Source organism: Pinus tabuliformis, chromosome 2_1 (genome assembly GCF_031772625.1).
Source record: "Pinus tabuliformis cultivar Carrire ecotype Pingquan chromosome 2_1, CPIR1, whole genome shotgun sequence".
Taxonomy (NCBI): Eukaryota; Viridiplantae; Streptophyta; class Pinopsida; order Pinales; family Pinaceae; genus Pinus; species Pinus tabuliformis.
In genome coordinates, this window is record NC_142299.1 from 303,066,805 (window position 1) to 303,089,174 (window position 22,370).

The following is a 22,370-nucleotide window of genomic DNA, read 5'->3' on the forward strand; positions in this document are numbered from 1 at the left end:
CCCTCTTTTTGTACTTATGTTTTGTTCTTGATTCCAAGTAGTTCATAGTTTCTTTCATTTCAATAGAGATTAAGCTATAAAAACCTGTGGTTGCAAGCTTCTACATCACCTCTCTTGTGGGAGAATGAGTGGAAGGATTCACAACCTCAGTCCAAAAATATTGTGTTTATGATTTCTTGGAAATAGATGAATGTTAGTTGTTCTGCTTTACATTTTCTTTCTGTAGCTTAGAAGTCAGTTTAGTGATTAGATTAGTGTTATGGCATAAAATATATGTTATTTAAATTCAACTCATCTTTTCCATCATAAGTTATATCATTTTGTTAATGATCAATGGATGTATGCATGTGATTGATTACAAGGTTGTGTTGATCTGCAGGGAAGGGCACCTTTTCCACTTCCATCTTGGACTCCTCCATCTTCTCTTTCCACCCTCAATTCTGTCCCAAAATTTTGTTTCCATAAGTCACTTTGCCTAGTAAACTTAGGACATCGTGAGCATTTATCCTAGTGCAAGACAGACCTCTAAGAGGTCTTGGGCTTGGCTAGGGGCTCAACCCAACCTCCCTTCATTTTCTTTAACCTCCATCCACCTCTCCATACCCTCAAGACATCATTTTCACCCTCAAAAGCCTCTTGGAACCCCTCCTGTAGCATTACATGATCTCCTATAGCAACCACCTATAGCAAGCCTGTAACACCACTTTTCTTCACCAATTTTGATCCCCACTTCAACTTTAGCTCAGTCAAGATGAATAATGACCCCTAACTATGATTTGATGATCAAGGGAAGCTCCTAGGCCACTCCAACCATTCCTTTTCCTCACTGCAAAACAAAGTAGAATTAGTTTTTTTTTATCACAAGTATGATGCAAGTAGGCTTCTGATTTTCAAGCAAGTGTGAACTAGGTAGATGATACATGCAATTATGTTGGTAGTTTGATGAATTATGCAAGATAAAGTAGCTTCCTTTCTGTAAGTAGATTTGGTAGTTTGATGAATTTTGCAAAATAAAATAGCTTTCTTTTTGCAAGTAGATTAGTCCTTGTCCTTTCATGAATTGATTAATTAACATCTACAAGTTGAGCAAATGACATTTCCACTTTCATAGCTAGAATTAGTTTTCAATTGCACTTTCATTAGCAAGCTTTCATTATAGTTCAATAGGAGGAATGGTCTCTGAGCACTTTGATCAAATGTCATGATTGAGGGTGTCATGAGTGGAATCCAATCTGATGTGCATATAACCTTGTCACCTCTAAGTTTGTATGAACCCCAGGCTATAATTTGAGTTGAGGAGCCCTTGGGAGTTGCAATATTCTTGGTGCAATACCAGGGCTCACCAGATCCTAAGGTATCAGAGCTTTTCTAAAGACTAGCAAAGGTCCGAAGAGTAAGAGAGAACCTAAAGAGTTGGCTTCTAATGTTCAACTCCCCTTTATACCCTTTATACAATGAACTAGGGATAAGATTGCTCGTGTTTTTAGGAAGCATGATGTTTCCTCCACTTTCAGATGCTTGAACACGATTTGTAGCTACTTGAGATCAGTCAAAGACCCCATGAATCTTGAAGACATGAAATGTGTGTATTTCATCCCTTGTTCATGTGGGACTACTTACGTTGGAGAAACTGGTTGTTCCATTAATCAAAGGATTAAGGAACACACGGTTGACATAAAACACTGCAGAACTCACTCCTCAACCTTGGCTAAACATGTAGAGATGTCTAAGCACCACATTAGTATTGAGGACTCCCAAGTCATTGCCAAGATCGATCACTTCCATCACCATAAGTTGAGGAGGCCATTGAAATTGAAAAAAGGTCTAAGACACTTAAAGTTAAGCCGCCGTTGAATCCCCTCTCTCTCTTTTTCGTAGCTCTCTCCCTTTTTGTGAGTAAGAGTTTGGGTATTGCCCCCCTTTGTTTAATTCTTTTTCAATAATGTTAGAAATTGTAAATATTGTTTTATAATTCTAATCCATTCATTTTATTAACTTATTCATCTTTTATTATTATTATTATTTTTTTTTTAATAATAAATTGACCATGTTTTTATTAGTTAAATCATTTCTCTCTCCTTATGTGGTAGTATTTTACCTTTGGTAATTCCGCCCCCCATATTTTACCTTTGGTAAATTCTCCCCCAGCCCCCCTCTAAAATCCAGCATAAATTTATCGAAATCACAAGTTTGATTGGTAACCCTTGGGTGTAATCCATATATACAATCAAAAAACCAGTTTAAATAACACAATCAAGATTTAGCCTCTAGCCTCTAAATTTTCCCTCAGGTTCTGACACTTGAAAGTCCAAAAAGTGACACTAAAGACAACTCGTATTAATTTTGACTTTAATATTTTAATATAAATTTCTTTTTGATTAATTAAATAAATATCACTCTTCTTGTATTTTATTTTATTAATTTTTAATTTCCATTTACTTTTTTATTCTTTAATATGTTCCTAATCTTTTAGGCTTTTTCTTTTATTTATTTTTTGGTTTTAATGTTTCTTTGATCAAATTGTAGATAAATGAAGAAATAATTTAATAAAATATTTTGATCATCGAGGCTTGCCGTTTCAATTTCATGATTAAATAATAGATAATTGAATAAATTAATTAATAAAATATTTTCACTGTTAGGATTAGCCATTGCATCTCTACTATATATTAATTCTCTACTTCAGTTATCCATCTATGGTTTGATAAAGAAACATAATAAGTGGTTCAAAACGGGTTGACTTAAAAATTTCTATATAATTTAATCTAAAAAATACTTAATAATAAATTTTAATTTTTTAAACAACTAATTTTAAATAACAAAAATTCGAAATCAATAAATTATAAAATGTAATTAGAAAAAAAATATTATAATTATGTTTATTTTTAACTATTATTTAAAAAAATATTTACCACTTAAAATTTAAGACAAATTGTTTTTATATAATTTTTAAATTAATAATATAAACTACTATAATATATATAAATTGATTGTAAAAACGTACACATTTAAACTTAACCTTTATCCCTCAAAATGATGCGCCCATCAAAACAACAAACATAACATTTTCAAGATAGTAATACGTTACGATGAGAAAACTTATTTTATTTTTAAATAAATAGTATATAGAAATTAACTTCAGTTATCCATCTATGGTTTGATAAAGAAACATAATAAGTGGTTCAAAACGGGGTGACTTAAATTTTTTTTATATGATTTAGTCTAGAAAATATTTAATAATAAATTTTAATTTTTTAAACAACTAATTTTAAAATACAAATATTGGAAATCAATAAATTGTAAAATATAATTAAGAAAAAAATATTATAATTATGTTTATTTTTAACTATTATTTAAAAAAATATTTACCACTTAAAATTTAAGACAAATTGTTTTTATATAATTTTTAAATTAATAATATAAACTAATATAATATATAAAAATTGATTGTAAAAACGTACAAATTTAAACTTAACCTTTATCCCTCAAAATGATGCGCCCATCAAAACAACAAACATAACATTTTCAAGATAGTAATACGTTACCATGAGACAACTTATTTTATTTTTAAATAAATAGTATATAGAAATTAATAAATAAATTTAATTTATTTAATTTAAATGGCTAATAATGAAAAATATGTGTTATTTTTTTTTTTTTTAATGTTATATGTTCAGTTCTAAAGGAAATATGGTGCATTCATGTTTACACAATTGTTTATTTTGTTTGTATGTCACTTGCTATAGATGTTAATTATTTTATTCTTATGTGTATGTTTAAGATATATATATATATATTTTTTGGGTATAATTTGAATTTTGTTTAATGATTAAGAATATAAGTTTTTTTCTCTGAAGTTACATGTTCAGTTTTAGTGGAAGAGGGTATGTGCATGTGCAAGTTGGTAGCAAAAATATTTGTGTGGCATTAGAAAGGGATTGGCAAATTCTATTCTGGCTTATGGGTTAGAGAGAGATGAATTGTATTTCTCTAGCAAACTTTAGCAAACTTTAGCGCCAATTTTTTTAAGGTAGGTGAGTTAGCTCAAGTGGTTGACTGCTATGAATTATAAGCAAGGGGCTACAGGGTCAAGTCCTTGAGCAAGTTGATTATGCGAATATGTGGTCCTCACTTGATATCCTTGTCAAGTGAAGTAGCCAAAACTAGAACCCATTGACTTAACTTGAGTACCATTATTGGAATGAGGAGAAGTGTCTAGTGGGTTTCCATAAATGTGCATTTCAACGAAAAAATAAGCAAATTCAAACCTTTTTTTGTTGAAATTATTTCACAAATTTAGTAGAATTTTATCAGAAGTACCATAGAAACCATTGGTTTACCTTGGGTACCATTGTTAGAATGAGGTAAAGCTCCTAGTGATCATGGGATTTAGTCCAAAGAGGTTCATCCCATTTTAAAATGATCGAAATTATGGGATTAAAAAAAATTAAAGCATAAGGTTGCTTGAAAATAGATGATTGAAAAGATTGACTTTGTCCATTTATCAATTCTTCTAAAAAATTAAACACAACAATATATAACATAAGATAACACCACCAAAAAACACCTAGGATTAGCTTAATTGGTCGAGGTCCTGTTGCTAAAGCATCTCTCCATTGGGAAGTCATGAGGTCAATTCTCCTTCATGCCCTCAAGGTTAAATTCTCATTAATTTACATTAAGAATGATGTCTAAAACGAAATGTGTAAGAATATTAACTCTACATTGAAATTACAACACACATATTAAAATAATTACCATAATACAAAATATAACTAACATAATTTATTATAACTTAATAATAAGTTGTATTTTTACCATATAATATAACACATATTAAAATAATTACCATAATACAATATATAACTAACATCATTTATTTGAAATTACAACACACATATTAAAATAATTACCATAATACAAAATATAACTAACATAATTTATTATAACTTAAGAATGAAGTGTATTTTTACCATATAATATAACACATATTAAAATAATTACTATAATAAAATATATAACTAACATCATTTATTGTACTTTAAGAATGTGGTTTAAAACCAAATATGTAAGAATAATAATACTACATTGAAATTGCAACACACATATTAAAATAATTACCATAATACAATATATAACTAACATCATTTATTATAACTTAAAAATGAGATATACTTTTACCATATCATTTATTGTACTTAAGAATGAGGTTTAAAACCAAATATGTAAGAATAATAATACTACATTGAAATTACAACACATATTAAAATAATTACCATAATACAATGTATAACTAACTTCATTTTATATAACTTAAGAATAAGATGTATTTTTATCATATCATTTATTTTACCTTAAGAATGATATTTAAAACCAAATGTGTAAAAATAATAACACTACATTGAAATTACAACACACATATTAAAATAATTACCATAATACGATATATAACTAACCTCATTTATTGTAACTTAAAAATAAAATATATTTTTACCATATAATATAAATGAGTATAATAATATAATTGGCCAAAAATTAAAATAATATTAATAATAATGAAATAAAAATAATAACATTTAAATAATTTTTGTAATGATATTCATTAACCTAACTATTTATATAATTATAATAAAGTTTATTTCAATCAAAATATCTAATTAAAATAAAATAATATCCCGAGACGTTGGTGCATCGTAGAAGGAATTTAAGTAGCGTTACCCACTTTTTCCCACCAAAGAGACCACTTCCTCTATTTTTAGCGGTGAATATCCAAATGAATATTCCTCCAATTAACAAATTTCCGACCTCATTATGACATTAATCGCAATGAATTCACGCTAAAATGCCTTTGTCCTGCTTTAAGTATTTCCCACGGACAAACAAATACACAACAAAGTTATTACATAAATAATAATAACAAAAATAGAGATATATATATAGACACTTTGGTCCATTCACTGCTTTTTCGGACACTGATGTTTTTCGTGGCTCGGCTCTTTGACTGTACAGAAGGGTTTACTGTTATAACTACAAATGCAGAAGCCACTCGCACCAGGATTCGATCTAGCAACCTGCTGATGCCCTCGATCCGTCGGCCGATCTGTTCGCAGCTCAACATGAGCTCAAGATGCGCGAATTTTGGCCAATGGGACCGTCGGCTAAGACTAAAAGGCGCTCAAGCAGCTCCTGGAGCGACTAAATCGAGCTCAATTGCCACGCGTTTTAAACGGGCACAGCTTCGGCCGTGACCTTAGGGAATCGGTCGAGGAGCTGCGCAGTTCGAGCTCGTCTGGTAGATATTTGTTTCATTTTTGTTCTTCGCATTTTTAGGGTTTCGATCTTGTCGTGAATAATTTTCAGTGTGCCAGGCATGCGACGGTCACTTGCTGCAGGGGTTGCTGTGCGCGAGGATAGAGGCCCAATTTTTGGCGTAAAGATCTCTGATTTTGGCGAGATTTCGTTTAATCTGGGTTTCAGGTTTGTTATTTTTAGAATTTGGAGTTTAAATTGAGGACCGGATGCAGCATTAAGTTTTCGAGGCAAAACAGGGTTGTTTTGCTGGACACGGTGGCATAGAAATGGGCTGTTTTCCTTGCTTTAGATCTGGAAAGAAGCCTACAAATCTGGTTAATAAGACCGAAAGCTCTAAGGAGGCGCAGTCAAATTCCTCAAATGGTTCCCATCTTACGGGTAAGCTAAGCTCTCGGGAAACCCTTAACGGATGCATTTTTTATCCAAGTGGGGATTGTTAGGCTTTTTAAATCATTACAATGGAAATGTATATGGAATGAAGAAGAATTAGAATTGCCACGAAAAATGATATCTTGCTTCCAATTTTTGTTAAATTTGGCATTGAATGCAATAAAAATGTGAGATTTTATTTTTTGGGGGTAATTTATAGCTTTAGTTTGAATATCTTACTTCCAAATTTTGTTTAATTAACGCGATATAAATGCGGGATATTTATTCATTTTGGGGGTAATTTACAGAATATCTTACTTTAGAATTTTGTTAAATTTGGTATTGAATGCGATAAAAATGCTAGATATAAATTTTTTGGGTTAATTTATAGCTTTATTTTCGAATATACATGTTAATCAAGTCTGGCCGTTAAAAATAAATCTCTTACGTTTTATCTTCTGGTGTTTTGTTTATATTTTATCTTAATTGGTTTTTACTTGGTAGGGGTAATCTCCACCTTCATTTTTAATTACACGTTAGATGATTGACATGCGATGGAAAACAACCTTTATTATATATGCACAACATAGGTTTCAACTGTATGCAATTTATTTTTGTTCGCACCAAGGGAAGCGATTTAATGTGCTCTTTCAGCCCTCGGCGGAAGAGCTGCGTGCTAATAGTTGTAGTGAGAAGTGAATAATTGCACTGAGATTCTTATCTCCCGGGGTTGAAGGGATGTGTCATGTAAAAGTATGCAACGCTATTTAAGTAAGAAGGAAAAGAATGAAATCAGAGTTTATGTAAAGAGAAGGTAAAAAAGGCTATTGAAAATAAATAAATAAAATAAACTAGCATAGATCAATCTTACACCTAGGTTTTTAATAGATATGAGTTTAGATGGATCTTAACTTTTATATGCCTGGGTATTAGGAGATTTTGAGTCTTGACAATACCTATGATATTTTTAAAATGTTGGCCGTAGTTGGAATCAGGTCTGATAGCAGTACCACGGAAAGCATCTCTGAAATTACCTATTTTGAAATACACAAAACAGCAAATGCTAGAGCAGTTGCAATTTTTTTAAAAATGTTTCTTATGAGTGCTAAAAAAAATCAATATTTGTGTATGAAGTTTGAACATATTTAAAGAGACAAAAAGGGTTATAAAGGCAACTAGCGTAAATACTCTCTTTGAGGTTATTAAAATTTCAAAATTTAAGGCAAACCTTTTCTAATTATCAAATATAGCAAAATGCAGCAAAGTGCCAAGATTACAAGTTAGAAATGACCAAGACTCCAAAAATTATGAACACCATCACATTTGATACAAAAAATTTAACAATAGGATCATCTAGACAAAAGATTACGTAGCTGTTGTGAACAACGCAGTGTTTGGGGAATCACTGTTGTTGCATGGTTTTCCCCATCCCTTGATTTGAGGCTCAGTTTCTTGCAGAGAGAGATTCAGATAAATGAATTAAACAAATGCACACTTCAGGTTTGTGATTCATTAATTGTAGAAAAAAGATAATAGTTACATGATATGGCCAGAAAACATTATTGTTGACTTTTGAAACATTTGAGATCTGGAAAATGGGGAATGCAGTTTCGTTGTCACCAGATTGATTTTTTTAGAATGATGGATTATAGTGCATTCAGTTGCTCCAAAAAGTAGACTTGCCTTCGTAACTTTCCTGTGCACTGTTCGAACATTAATGGTTTAGTTAAAAATATGAAGGGGTTGTGTGTCCAAGCTTCAATTTATATGGTGCTTCTGTGTTAAAATCTGGATCTTTCCCTTGTAGCATTCTTTTAGCATTTTGACCCTTTCTTATGTGTCAAAATGGTCTCTGCAGACTAGAGTTCTCTTATTGGAAGGAGTTTAATGTCATAAGTAGATGATACATTTCGTTCTGTATAGCTGCCACCCTTAATTACATGAATTAATTTTGCATACGGATAGACTACTTGTGCATTTGAATAGATATGATACCAAAACTAGGCATGACCACAATGCACTGAACTTGTTTATATTCTCTCTTATGCTGAATGCAGAAAAGCACAAGTCAAAAAATTCTGATAGCAAGAAGGAGGCTCCTAAAGAAGGAGCTCCACATATAGCTGCTCAAACTTTTACTTTTCGTGAGCTTGCTGCAGCTACAAAGAACTTCAGACCTGAATGCCTTTTAGGTGAAGGTGGCTTTGGCCGAGTGTACAAGGGGCGTTTAGAGAGTACAGGGCAGGCAAGTTGCTCCTCATGATATTTGCATAGGCGACATGCACCTTCTAGTTTTCATTTAGTGTTTCAGCTGAAGGCAATGCTTAGAAACTTTATCTTTCTGCTGGGCTTTTTGTGGTGGCAGGTTGTTGCAGTTAAGCAGCTAGACAGAAATGGACTCCAAGGAAACAGGGAATTTCTTGTGGAAGTACTCATGCTTAGTCTTCTACACCATCCTAATTTAGTAAACTTGATAGGTTATTGCGCCGATGGTGATCAACGACTTCTTGTCTATGAGTATATGCCTATGGGATCTTTGGAAGATCATCTTCATGGTCAGTACACCTAACCTGTACTGCAATAAAATGCAGATTCAAAACATTTATGCTAAAGTGCATGCTTATGGGGCTGTTTAAGCATTAACATTTTGTACATGAGATAGTTGCAAACAGTAGAAGTCCATGCAGTGGATCCAAATTCATACCTTGTAAAAACTCCATTTCTTAAATTATATGAATATTTGAGTTGGGTCCTATGTTTCATAACTCTAAATTCCCTGGCTTTTGTTTGCTGTTTTAGCACTCAACATAGTGGGTGGTCTTCTCTAACTGTCCATTTCCTGTCCTCTTTGTTCTTTGACCCCCTTCTTGTCCTTTTATCTGGTGAAGATCCTGCACTTTCTCAAGTGCTGCTTTATATAAATATTCTGTTTGCACCTCTTTCATAGCCTTGTCCTAACCTGAGATTGACCTTATATACTGTAGTAGCCTCTCATATTTTTTATCTACCCTACACTGATGTAATTTATCTCCCCATTATAAACCAAAATTTTGCTGTCCTAAGCAAAGATAATTACTTTCAGAACCAAATTGAAAAAATAAAATGTTTTGTAGAGTCATATACAGGAATCAAGATCCATTAATATCAGCATTATTGGACAGAGCATAGCTGTATAATGGTTACAAAGTAGGCCCTAATAAAGACAAATAATTATATGTTCTTGAATCTAGATTCTAAACTGAACAAGACATAATTATATGATCTACTAAGCTTCTGTAAGTCTCTTGCCACATGCAATTTCCAAGTTCTTCTCCCATAGCCTTTAAAGAGTGGTAGATAAAGATATGGATATTAGTCCCTATTGGTTGCCAAAGTTAGCAAATCTCCAAAGATGATGTAACAACTCTACTAGTCTGAAGATTGTCCCAATCTACAAGTGGTGTGCCACAAAATTTGCCTGAACGATAGGATGGGGATCTGTCCTCTTGCATATGGGGTGGGGAATTTGGCGGTGGCCTTGAAGAGTGGTAGGTAGGATTTGGATACTAGTCCCTGTTGGTTGCCAAGATAGCAAGTCTTTGAACATGATGTGACAACTCTACTAGTCTGAAAATGGTCTCAATCTAGAAGGCGTGTGCCATGAACTCTACTTGTAGAATATCATACCTTGTAGAATATCCATTTCTTAAATTATATATGAATATTTGAGTTGGAACCCATGATTCATAACTCTAAATTACTTGGCTTTTGTTTGTTGTTTTAGCACTTAGCATAGTGGGTGGGTGTCTCCAACTATCCATTTCCTGCCCTCTTTGTTATTTGTTCTCTTATCCCCCACTCATCCTTTGCATTTTGAATATTTGGTGAATATCTTGCACTTTCTCAAGTGGCTGCTCTATATAAATCTTTCGTTTGCACCTCTTTTGTATCCTTGCCATAACCTGAGATTGTCCTTATATACTGTAGTAGCCCCTTTTATTTTATGATCTATTAATTTCTCGTAAGCCTCTTGGCACTTGAAATTTCCAACTCATCCTTTGCATTTTGAATATTTGGTGAATATCTTGCACTTTCTCAAGTGGCTGCTCTATATAAATCTTTCGTTTGCACCTCTTTTGTATCCTTGCCATAACCTCAGATTGTCCTTATATACTGTAGTAGCCCCTTTTATTTTATGATCTATTAATTTCTCGTAAGCCTCTTGTCACTTGAAATTTCCAATTTCTTCTCATGTGGCCTTTGAAGTGTGGTAGGTAAAGATATGGATATTAGTCCCTGTCGTTTGCCAAAGTTAGGAAGTCTCCAAAGATGATTTAACAACTCTAATAGTCTTAAGATGGTCTTAATCTAGAAGGGGTGTGTCACAAACTTGCTTGAACTTGCCTCTTGCATATGGGGTGTGGGGGGGGGGGGAATTGGGTGGTGACCTTGAAGAGTGGTAGGTAAGATTTGGGTATTAGTTCTTGTTGGTTCCCAAGTTAGCAAATCTCCGATAATGATGTAACAACTTTACTAGTTTGAAAATTGTCTCAATTTAGAAGGGGCATGCCACAAACTCATCTTGTAGAATATGATACCTTGTAGAATATCCATTAATTAAATTATATATGAATATTTGAGTTGGAACCCATGATTCATAACTCTAAATTCCTTGGCTTTTGTTTGTTTGCTGTTTTAGCACTTAGCATAGTGGGTGGCCTTCTCCAACTATCCATTTCCTGCTCTCTTTGTTCTTTGTTCTCTTGCCCCCTCTTGTCCTTTGTTGCATTGTGAATATTTGTTTAGATCCCACACTTTCTCTAGTGTTGCTCTATATAAATCTTCCGTTTGCACCTCTTTCATATCCTTGCCCTATCCTAAGATTGACCTTATATAATGTAGTAGCCCCTTCTATGTTTTTTTATCTACCCCACACTGTTGTAATTTATCTCCCATTACAAACCAACATTTTGTAGTCCTAAGCAAAGATAATTATTTTCAAAACCAAATTGAAAAAATATAGCGCTATGCAAAGTCATATACAAGAATCAAGATCCATTGATATCAGCATTATTGGACAGAGCATAATTATATAATGTTTACAAAATAGGTTTTAATAAAGACACATAATTATATGTTCTCGAATCTAGATTCTAAAGTGAATAAGACATACTTCACCTACTAAGCTTCCTTAAGCCTCTTGCCATGAGAAATTTCTAATTTCTTCTCCAATGGTCTTTGAAGTGTGGTAGGTAATGATATGGATATTAGTCCTTATTGGTTGCCAAGTTAACAAATCTCCAAAGATGATGTAACAACTCTAGTTTGAAGATGGTCTCAATCTAGAAGGGGTGTAGCACAAACGATAGGCTGGGGAACTATCCCCTTGCATACGGGGTGTGAGGGGTGGGAGGGGGATTGGATGGTGGCCTTGAAGAGTGGCAAGTAAGACATGGATATTAGTCCTTGTTGCTTGCCAAGTTAGCAAATCTTCGAAGATGTTGTAACAACTCTAGTAGTTTGAAAATGGTCTTAATTTAGAAGGGGTGTGCCACAAATTCTACATGAACGATAGGCTAGGGAACCATCCTCTTGCATATGATAATATGGTGAAGCAAGAGTGTCTTAACTTTCTCGATACGTGGGCCCGATCTGATTCAAACATGCCAGTGCCCCACACCTTTGAACCATATGAAGTTGTGGGTTTGATGATTGAGTTCATCAGGGCTAATTTAGATGAGATACCTTGGAAGTGTTGCTAGAAACACTATATTTCTATAAGGAGGAGGGATCCTCGACCTCCTCCTCCCTATAGTAGAAGTGATAATTTGGAAGTGTCTTCTTCAACCATTTGATGTCATAATCTTGGTTTTCCCAAAGTTGATTGTCAATTCTTGAAGGTCGTGAAAACTCAAAAGAGCAAACAACAATTTGTGTTGACCCTCAAGTGTGGAAACTCAAAAGAGCAAACAACAATTTGTGTAGACCCTCAAGTGTGGAGGCAAAAAGGACCACGTCGTTAGTGAAAAGGAGTAAGCAGTTTAGGACATGGTGGAGGAGGTAACTATTGCCTAGTTGGATGTGCTTGTGTTAGAGCCTATAATGACTCTAGTTGGGTCTATCTACATCCTAAATAAGGTGAGTGAGGGTGCACACATGCTTCACCATAATGGTCCTTGTGATGAAGTTTGAGAACTCATGTGCCATATAAAGGTGACCAAGGATGATCTCATAGAGGTCCATAATAGCGATGATGATAATTATTGAGATACTAATGCCTTTGAGCCTTTGGAACATAATATCCTTTGGAACTGAGTCTAAGGTTTTTCAAAAGTCTACAAAATAGTAGAGGAATTTCAAAGGACAGTGTCTTGTCTCCTTAATAATGGTCTATAGGGTGAGGATATGATCCATTATTTAATACTTTTGTTTGAATCTTGCCTGCCCCCTACCCCAAAGGTCTCTTCTCTTGCATTGTTTAGATAGTTGCAAATAAAGAGCAGTGGCATAGAGCTTGGCGAATGTGTGTCACCATGTCTTGTAATTGTTTGGCTTTGCAATTGGAGCTTGATGCATGAATTGGGTGGATGGTATGTTGTAGGAGTAACCTTGTTCATCTCCTAGATTGATTTCCTAAAATGTGTATTATAATAGAACACATTATTATAATAGAATGCGTGGCAAGAGGGCTATGGGGGGATAGGTGATTGAGAGAAGTGGGTTGTCTAAGGACATTGTAAAGGACAATGGTGTGAGTGAACATGGATTGTGGGTCAAGATCTGTGGGTAAGTTGGAGTGATAGGGAAAAATGGTGCCCCAAAAGGTTTTTAGGGAGTGGCAGAGTGAGGTGCACATAATTCATTCATGCCTCCTCTGTGCCATGAAGAGGTGTTTCTTACTGTGGAGAAAGAATTAGTAAGATCTTTTATGGGTGTGTGGGAGGTGGGCCTATGAAAGAAAGTGAAATGAAGATACTTATGGTAGGTTTTTTTGTACTCTTTATTGGACCACTTGTTCATGGGATAAAATTTGACTTAAAGGAGCAAGATGGGATGCTGGTGGTGTGAGGGTAAGAACTAAGGGCCACTTCTTGAATTGCTAAGGAAAGACAATCATTATTGGAGGAGGTTGCCCTGAGGGCCTAGAAATTGTTTGGCTAGGATGTAGTCTACCACAATGGCTCCCTTGATATGAGGGAAACACTTGAAATTATTGGAGTTGGGAAATAGGGGATACCATTCAGTTTCACCACATCACAAAAATTATTGGGATCTATGAGGTGTTTGTCATGCATTGAGAGGAGTCCCATAGTATCATTTAATAAATAGCCAAGGAACAACAATTAGCTAAGGAAAGACGTTCAGCTAAGGAAAGACGTTCATATTGGGGGGAGGTTGACTTGATGGCCTAGAAATTAGTTGGCTAGGATGTAGTCTATCATGGTGGCTCCCCTCATATGAGGGTAACACTTGAAATTATTGGAGTTAGGAAATAAGGGACACTATTCAGGCTCACTAAGTCATAGGAATTATTGAGATGCTAGAGGTGTTTGTCATGCATTGAGAGGAGTCCCATAGTATCATTTAATAAATAGCCAAGGAACAACAATTAGCTAAGGAAAGACGTTTAGTTAAGGAAAGACGTTCATATTGGGGGGAGGTTGACTTGATGGCCTAGAAATTAGTTGGCTAGGATGTAGTCTATCATGGTGGCTCCCCTCATATGAGGGTAACACTTGAAATTATTGGAGTTAGGAAATAAGGGATACTATTCAGGCTCACTAAGTCATAGGAATTATTGAGATGCTAGAGGTGTTTGTCATGCAAGAGAAGAGTCTCGTAGTATCATTTGATAACTTGTGAAAATAGAAGCTGACTCGATCTCTTGGAGGCATAGAGCAATCCTTTGATTACTATGTAGGGGAATTTTTTGGACCTTGGTATGGGATTTATAGTCCCCTAGTAGAATGACCTCCTTGAGCACAAAGTAATGGATTATGTCAACATACAATGATACAACTCTTGGTATAGGTCTTAATATGAATCTTTGTGAAGGTCAAAGACTGAAAAGGAAGGTGGGAAACAACAAACCACAAAATAAATATCTTGAGGAATGGGGGATGCACTAATAACTTGGACCCAAATGAATTTGGAAAATTCATCTTAGGCGACCACTATAACTCTGCGTTGAAGGAAATCTCAATAAAGACAAGCTACACCTGTTGAACACCTGGTCTCGTGTATGGAGGGTGATAATTAGTGACATGTTGGATATTGGAGATAATCTTGATGAACCTTGCATGAGGCTAGGTCACTAAGAGAATATTCAAATGCTTGAGTGCGTCAAAGACTACTTTGGGGGAAGACTAAAATGTCTTGTCACAATTCCAATACCCAACTATAATCTCCGAAACCCCTTGTGCCCTCAACGACTCATCATTTAGGGCATGTGTTGTGCGTCCAGCCTAGAGGAGGGGAATCCTAAATGATTGCCTTGAGCTTTCTAATGAGTGCACATTTCAAAAGAAATTTCTTGGATTCTAAATTTGATAATCAATTGGTGTGGGAGTCAAACTTTGTAATTTATAATTCATCGGATCCATCTGTTCCATTTCTTGATAATATCTTGTCCATATATTGAGCATGTTGGGGGACTTGTAGAGCTAAATTGTTTTCCATTAAGCCTTTTGACCTATCGAGTCACTATACATTTGTAGAGGGGTCCATTTATGGACAATGAATCATTTGAATTCTCATGAGGAATTACAATTCGTTGGACATTGGATAAACCAATGCTCCCCGTGTGTTTCACGACATGGACTAACCGCGTCTCTTGGATCCTTATCTTTGGTGTTGTGATCATTGTCTAACACATGTAGGTTTTGGTCTAATGACAATCGTGATTCCCAATAAGTGGTATCATAGCGTAGGTCACAAGTTTGATACACACTCAACTCGTGTTGGGGGGAGATTATCAGACATTTGATAAACCAATGCTCCCCGAGTGTTTCGTGACATGGACTAAGCACCTTGTGGATCCACTTATCTTTGGTGATGTGATTGTTGACTAAGACCTGCAAGTTTTGGTCTACCAGCAATCGTGATTCCCAACACAATTTTCATGGGCCAGAGAGGCTTTGCGGGGTTTGGTGGATATGGGTAGGCATGAGGATGCTAGGAGAAGCCAGAGAGAATGGGGATGAGGAGGAGGAATGGGTTGATGGTGACAAAAGAGGGCGGTGGAGTGTGGGGGTAGAGAATATGGAGATCAGGCATAAGAGGGAGGGGTTTAATGTGTGACAAAGGAGGGTAGCTAAAGGGGTGAAAAATGGAGATGTGTGGAGTAAGAATGAGAGGGGGGGTTAGGTAGGTGGATGGGCCTATAGTAAGCATATTTAGTTTGGAAATAGAAAGTGCAAATTCATACTTCCCTCCTTCATGCTCTCACTATGTGTGTCATATATGGGATATGTATGGATAAATTAAAAATTTACATTCCCTTTATGTCTCCCAATCACAAAAGAATGTCCACATCATTAACCTCTTGGTTTCCATGTTGTTTATCATATAAGCTATCAAAGCACTTACAATTTCCTCATCCTTTAAGGATTTCTATACAAAATCTATCCTCTTGAAATCATGAAGGGATTCATCATTTTGAAAAGGAATGTAGCCCATCGAGCCATTATACTTGATGGAATCCATGATGATGGCTACGTTAATTCCCTCATGCAAATGTACATCATCATCCCAAGATGTTTCTTTCAGATCAAGATGGATTGTGCATAGTCTTCAATAGAATCTTCATTATCAATATTTTTTTTAAAGTGATGCAATAAGGTCTTGAATAACTTTACTGCACTTCTCTTCCTTGAGATTTGAAACCTCATGTACACGTGTCTCATATGATTAAAGGGAAAAATAGTCATCCAAATGAAACTCATTTCCAAACTTCTGCAGGTCTGGCCCATCGAACATTTCTTTGATTCTAGACCAAGGACATACATGCATCATATTTATCTGTGATTCTAGCTCATATAGCTAGTAACCAAACATCAGGATCTTGTGGGCTATTGGCCTATCTGCGTAGTAACCCCAACTCACTCTCTGTGCCTTTCATCAATTATCTATTTCATTATCCATGATACAATTTGAACAAATACACCATTATGATTGATTTTACACTTCTTGTAAATTGGTCTCTACCACGAGGCTTGCCAAGCCTTGTCCTTTCTCCAACTTGGTAGGCTTGATGTCCATGTGATAGTTTTGGATATTGGCTATCCATTTGCTCCTCTTACCATCATAATCACGCTGGCACAAGATTTCCTTTACTGCATGATGAACATATGTTATTATTTTGTAGCAGAGGATATAGTCTTTGAAAACTTTGAGAAATTTTACTAGGGGATATGATTTCCATGATACAATTTGACAATGCACCACTATGATTGAATTACACTTCTTGTAAATTTGGTCTCTACCATGAGGTTTGCCAAGACTCGTCCTTTCTCCAACTTGGTAGGCTTGATGACGATGGGATACTCTTGGATATTGGCCATTCATTTGCCCCTTTTACCATCATAAATATGTTATTATTTTGTAGTGGAGGGACATAGTCTCAAAAAACATTGAGAAATTTTACTAGGGGATATGATTGCATCTTTATGATTTTAGCTTAGCATCCCTAGATGCTGTGTTGAATACACTATAGGTGGATCAAAACCATGACCATTCTTCTGCAAGAGCACAAAAACCATGGTATGTTGAGATGAAAATGAGAAGGTGAGGAAATTCTTGTTGTAGTCAAGGAATACCAATACTAAAGCTTGCTCTAGGGACTCTTTGATGCCTTCAAATGCCATTCTTGCTTGTTTGCTTCCTCTGATTTCATTCCCTTTCTTCAACATGTTGGTGATTTCCTTGGCTATTATGGTGAATTTTTGGGTGAATCTCTTCAAGCAATTAGTCATTCCCAAAAGTGAGTGGAGAATTGTTTAATGCCTAGGAAGAACCATTACTTTTGTTGCTTCAACTCTTCCTCAATTTATTTTGACACCTGCCTTTGAAATAAGGTTCTCTAATAACTTTTCATTAATCATGTCAAATAATAATGTCATGTAAAAAACCCTCTTGAGGTGATCATGATGATAAGTTGTTATCTTGGAAAAAGTGGTCATATGATCAAAGTACTATGAATTTGTGTTTTTCCATCTACAAAGGAGTAATCCGTTTTTGGTAGGGCATAGTAGTCCTTCAAAGAGATCTTGTTGCCATGAAGTCCACACATACTCTAATTTCCCTATTATCGCTTAGATTCTCCCTACATGAAAAGTCCTAACCACTGCAAGTGGAAAACCCAAGTAAACTATCAGGGAAGCTACCCATTGTCACCTCAACAACTTTGCCACTGTCCACACAATCTAATTTGTTTGTTATCTCTTGGATTCTCCCTACATAAAAAGTCCTAACCTCTACAAAGTGAAAACCTAAGGAAACTATCATGCAAGCTACCCACTGTCACCTCAACAACCTTGCCACCCTCTTCTAGGTTTAGGGATGGTTTCCTATCCAAAGAGGGGATTACCTACCCTTAATCCCAAGCCTATTGTTTAATATGAGAGAGTATGACTTGATTAAATGTTAACTTATTTGGAAAGATATGACCCAATGTTGATTCTTCAAACAATTATTAGTGCAATTTTGTGCAGTGTTTAGAACATGTGAACCACATGATTTAGATAGTGCAAGATGCATCCATAATATATTAATTCAATCCAACAATAAAAATGTTAATGCTGACCAAATAACTCATATCATTTTTTTATGACTTTTTGGGCAAGAAATTGCTTATAGAAAAGGTATGTGTGGTGCTATAGCCCTCAAATGTAGCAACATGGGGCGAATACGAGAAGGTAATTTTCTTGAATGTTGTTTATGGTGCACTATAACAATCAAGTGGGTGAAAGGCTGGTTTTAGGAGACTTAGGGGGGTTTCAATATTATTCAAGGTACATGGAAGTGATGTTCGTGTTTTGGTTTGTTTGAGGTAGTTCTACTTGAATGGGTGCCTAGACCTCCAACAAGGTGAGCCTTAAGCTTAATGAGTAGCCTTCTAAAGTCTCAGGTGTATTTGCGTGTATGCCTCCCAAACAACAATTTTATTTGAATAACGACAGACCCTATTGTTATCTATAAATGCCAAAACATATCTCTAACCTATATTTCTAGGGGGAATTTGTTGCTCGAAAGTATATGTGATCATGTTTAGCATAATTGTGTTTGTTAACTTAGAAGTAAATATCATTGTTGCAAGAAAATATTATTGCATCACCATTCATTGCATCACTTTGAATTTCTAAATGTTGGGGTTAGAACCTTAAAAGGTAAACATTATTGGACAAAAGAACTTTGAAATGGTGTAGTTGAAAGAATGAACAATATAATCTTAAATATGGTTCGTTCAATGACATTTTTAAAAATGTAATGTTGATGTTCAGGGTTGATGCAGTTCTACGTGCATTATATATTTAAAATGGATGTCCATCTCATGTTCTCAGAAGCAAGACTCCTTATGAAATGCGGTGTGGCCACTTTCCTTCGGTAAGGCATCTCATGACCTTTGGTTCCACTTGCTCTGCCTTGACCCCTAAGGAACAAAGAAACAAACTTGGTGCAAAGAGTTGAAAGTGTATTTTCTTGGGGTATTTCGATACCTCCAAAGCATATCGTCTCTACAATGAGGTAAATAAGAAGTTTATACTATCTAGAGATGTGATTTTTCTTGAATCTTCCAAGACTAACAATACTGTTGAGCGACAACTTGATTGTTTGGACAAATTCAATCATGAAAAAACTTTTCAAGAATTGCATAATGAGATTCCACATCTTGAAGGGGGATCCTTATTTTGGATCAATCTATGAAATCTCCTTTTGAAGCACTCTCACCCCCTCATGAGGTTCCAACCACTTCTTGAGATCAAGAAGACAATTTGAGTGATGTGATTGAGAGGATTGGAAGGCTAAATCTTGATGCAACCCCATCTCAGTCAACAGAGTAGCTCGAACCATCTCAAAAAGGTTCTCCAAAATGGCTCACTAAAACACTTGAAAGTGTTCATCTTGATGAAGTTGGAAAGATAGAACTAGAAGTTCCATTAGACAAAATGGAGGTGTTGTAGATGATTCTAATTCAATTGATGATATGGATGATTTGTCTACTGATTTTGAACCAACTTCCCTTAAAGAAGTTGCTTCTCATGATGAAGGGAAAGAAGCAATGTAAAAAGAGTATGATGCTCTCATAAAGAATGGAACCTGGAAGCTGGTGAATGTTGGAGAATCTACTAGGGCAACTATTAAAACAATTCTCCTTATCCTTGATAAAAGCTTGCGAACTTATATTATCTTTTTATTGTTCTTAGATTCTTTTCATCAAACAATTGTCAAGAGCATAAACCATGAAGATCTTAAAAGACAGTGGACACAAAATATAGGCTCCAAGCTAGGGAAAAACCCCTCCAAGGGAAAACCCAAAAATAATCTCCTCTTCTTTAGAATAAGTTCAAATGAGAAATCCAACACCCTAAGACCAAAGCCAAGATCTCCTCCAAGCACCAAGTTAACCCTCTAATAAATGCTTCCTCAAATAAGCTCAAGTCAACAAGGTCATCGAAATTCAAACTTGGTCAAATTAGAGTTTCAACCCTTTATTTCAGACTTGCAAGTTCGGACTTGCGATTCTTGGCCTCTTGCAACTCGAACATGCAATTCTCAGCGGCTTGGAACTCTTTAGAAACCCTAATTTTGCACATGTGGGTAGAAAAGATCAAGTTTTTGTCTTCTACCTTCTCTTTGACTTTCTTATTTGCTTCTAGACTTCTTCGCTCTTCTTTTTTTTGCTTCCTTGTTGCAAATCGAATGTGTGTCAAATGAGGTCGAATTTGCTTCTATATATATGCCTTTCATGAGGTCGAATAACATCTTCTAGTCCGACTTCTCATTGTTAGGCCAACTTGTGCTTGGAGGCTTATTTTGACTTTCTAGACTCAATAAATTTTTTCTAGACCTTAGAAGCATGAAGAACATGCTTAACCTAGTCAATAAATCAAGAGAAGCATGAAACCCATGCTTGAAAATAATATTTTTCTTTCATCTTTTGCTTGATACATAAGATATACATGACATGAGTATAATGAGAATTATGAAGACCAAAACTAGTTATATTTTCCAACACTCCCTCTTAACTAGGGAGGTATTCATAATTGTGCCACTTTTTCTCAAATTGAAGAGTTTTCATGAAAAGAGTCGGATTGATAAGCCATCTTTAAGCATCAACATCATAACCAACATTGTCAACATAGTAAGGCCTTAACTTGACAAGCTCTATTTATATCAGAGCATAATGTTGGGAGGTTTTATGTGAGACACCACACTACCTCTTAAAGGTACATACTCCAGTCGGATGTTCACTAGGTATGTTCTTTTAGGACTATTCTTATCTTGGATTCCCAATCCTCAAAGAATATCGGTCCTTTTTGACCACTCTTGTCTTGGATATTTGTTTAATCCTCAAAGAATGTCGGCCAACAAGACAACTTCCGATCTTGGATTCTATATCCTCAAGGAGTATTAATCTTAGATGCTTGTCTAATCCTCAATTCTCCCTCCTAGTGCCTTCACTAATACTTACATCTGTTAGCCCTGGTCTAGTGCATGACACATGGAGAATATGATGTCTTTAACATCATTTCCTCTCAAACTAGAGAAGAGATCCCCATTCCCTCTTGATTGGGGAATAGATTCTTGCTCCTCAAATATTTAAGGAGACTTCTTACTCCCTCTATAACATAGAGGATATGCTTATACTTCTTTTCAATTGGGAAGCTTTCTAGTGTGTCTTCATCAATACATCAACTACTTGTCCTTCATGGAGATCTTCAAGTAGCTACATCGCTCCTCTATTTTGTATCTTCATGAAATTGAGCTCTCATCTTCTTGAATGTATTGGAGCCAAATTGTGACAGGATTTGGGCCATCAACCTTTCAATTCACTTTCCTCTAGTCATCATCAACAAAGGCATTATATTTAGCCCAATCAAAACAGAGCTTGGTCATTGCTCCCCTTTAGACATGAAAGTGATCATCATGAACATCGGGTTATCTCTTTGTATTGCTACCTCTTGATTCCAAGATGATGTAAACATTTTGACCACACAATCCTTCAAGGATTACCAAAACCATCCAATCAATCCATGTATTCATTGAATTGAGTTCGAAATTAATAATTGTAGATATACTTGCGTCAACTGCCATTATGCAATTTTCTTCCAGGTAACAAAACATATATTGACCAGATAACCAACATCAATATAAAAATTACCTCAATATCATGGCTTCTTTGGATTCTGCTTCCTTTTGAGATCAACATCCTTTCACATGGTCTATCTTCTTCTTTTACCAAATATCCTTCTCCATGCTAATCACTTGTAATTAAGTGTCCATGGAACATACTGACCTGTAAGCTATAATTTCTTTTTCCTTGGAGTTGTCATTATCAACTCTCTTTCTTTCTTCAGGGGACCATATCCAATGTTGATCAATATCATCATGTCTAAGTCATGTCATCTTGTGGAAGAGTCTTGATCCTTAACCTTTCTAAAGTATGCCAACCAAACTTCTTCTTCCAAGCATTGAGTAACCATATGGAA

General features: G+C 35.2%; 1 protein-coding gene across 4 annotated transcripts; it reads left to right on the forward strand.

Annotated features, from left to right (window-relative positions):
* Positions 1-5,932: 5,932 nt before the first annotated feature.
* LOC149200012 (serine/threonine-protein kinase PBL27-like) lies at positions 5,933-19,282 on the forward strand. 4 transcript variants are annotated; one of them, XM_089399501.1, is made up of 5 exons: positions 5,933-6,292; positions 6,361-6,690; positions 8,739-8,926; positions 9,047-9,236; positions 19,161-19,282. In XM_089399501.1, the coding sequence occupies exons 2-5, from the start codon at positions 6,579-6,581 to the stop codon at positions 19,265-19,267; spliced, it is 597 nt and encodes a 198-aa protein (XP_089255627.1). In that variant the 5' UTR covers positions 5,933-6,292; positions 6,361-6,578; the 3' UTR covers positions 19,268-19,282. The 4 variants fall into 4 exon arrangements, with proteins under 4 accessions (XP_089255627.1, XP_089255628.1, XP_089255625.1 ...); XM_089399502.1 differs by having other exon boundaries at positions 6,478-6,690; XM_089399499.1 differs by having other exon boundaries at positions 5,934-6,292; positions 6,369-6,690.
* The last annotated feature ends 3,088 nt before the right edge of the window (positions 19,283-22,370 follow it).

Coding starts and splice junctions, on each gene's coding strand:
- LOC149200012 (XM_089399501.1), top strand. CDS start 6,579: ATGGGCTGTTTTCCTTGCTTTAGATCTGGAAAGAAGCCTACAAATCTG. Junction 6,691..8,738: donor AAATGGTTCCCATCTTACGG/GTAAGCTAAGCT, acceptor TGCTGAATGCAG/AAAAGCACAAGTCAAAAAAT. Junction 9,237..19,160: donor TTTGGAAGATCATCTTCATG/GTCAGTACACCT, acceptor GTTGATGTTCAG/GGTTGATGCAGTTCTACGTG.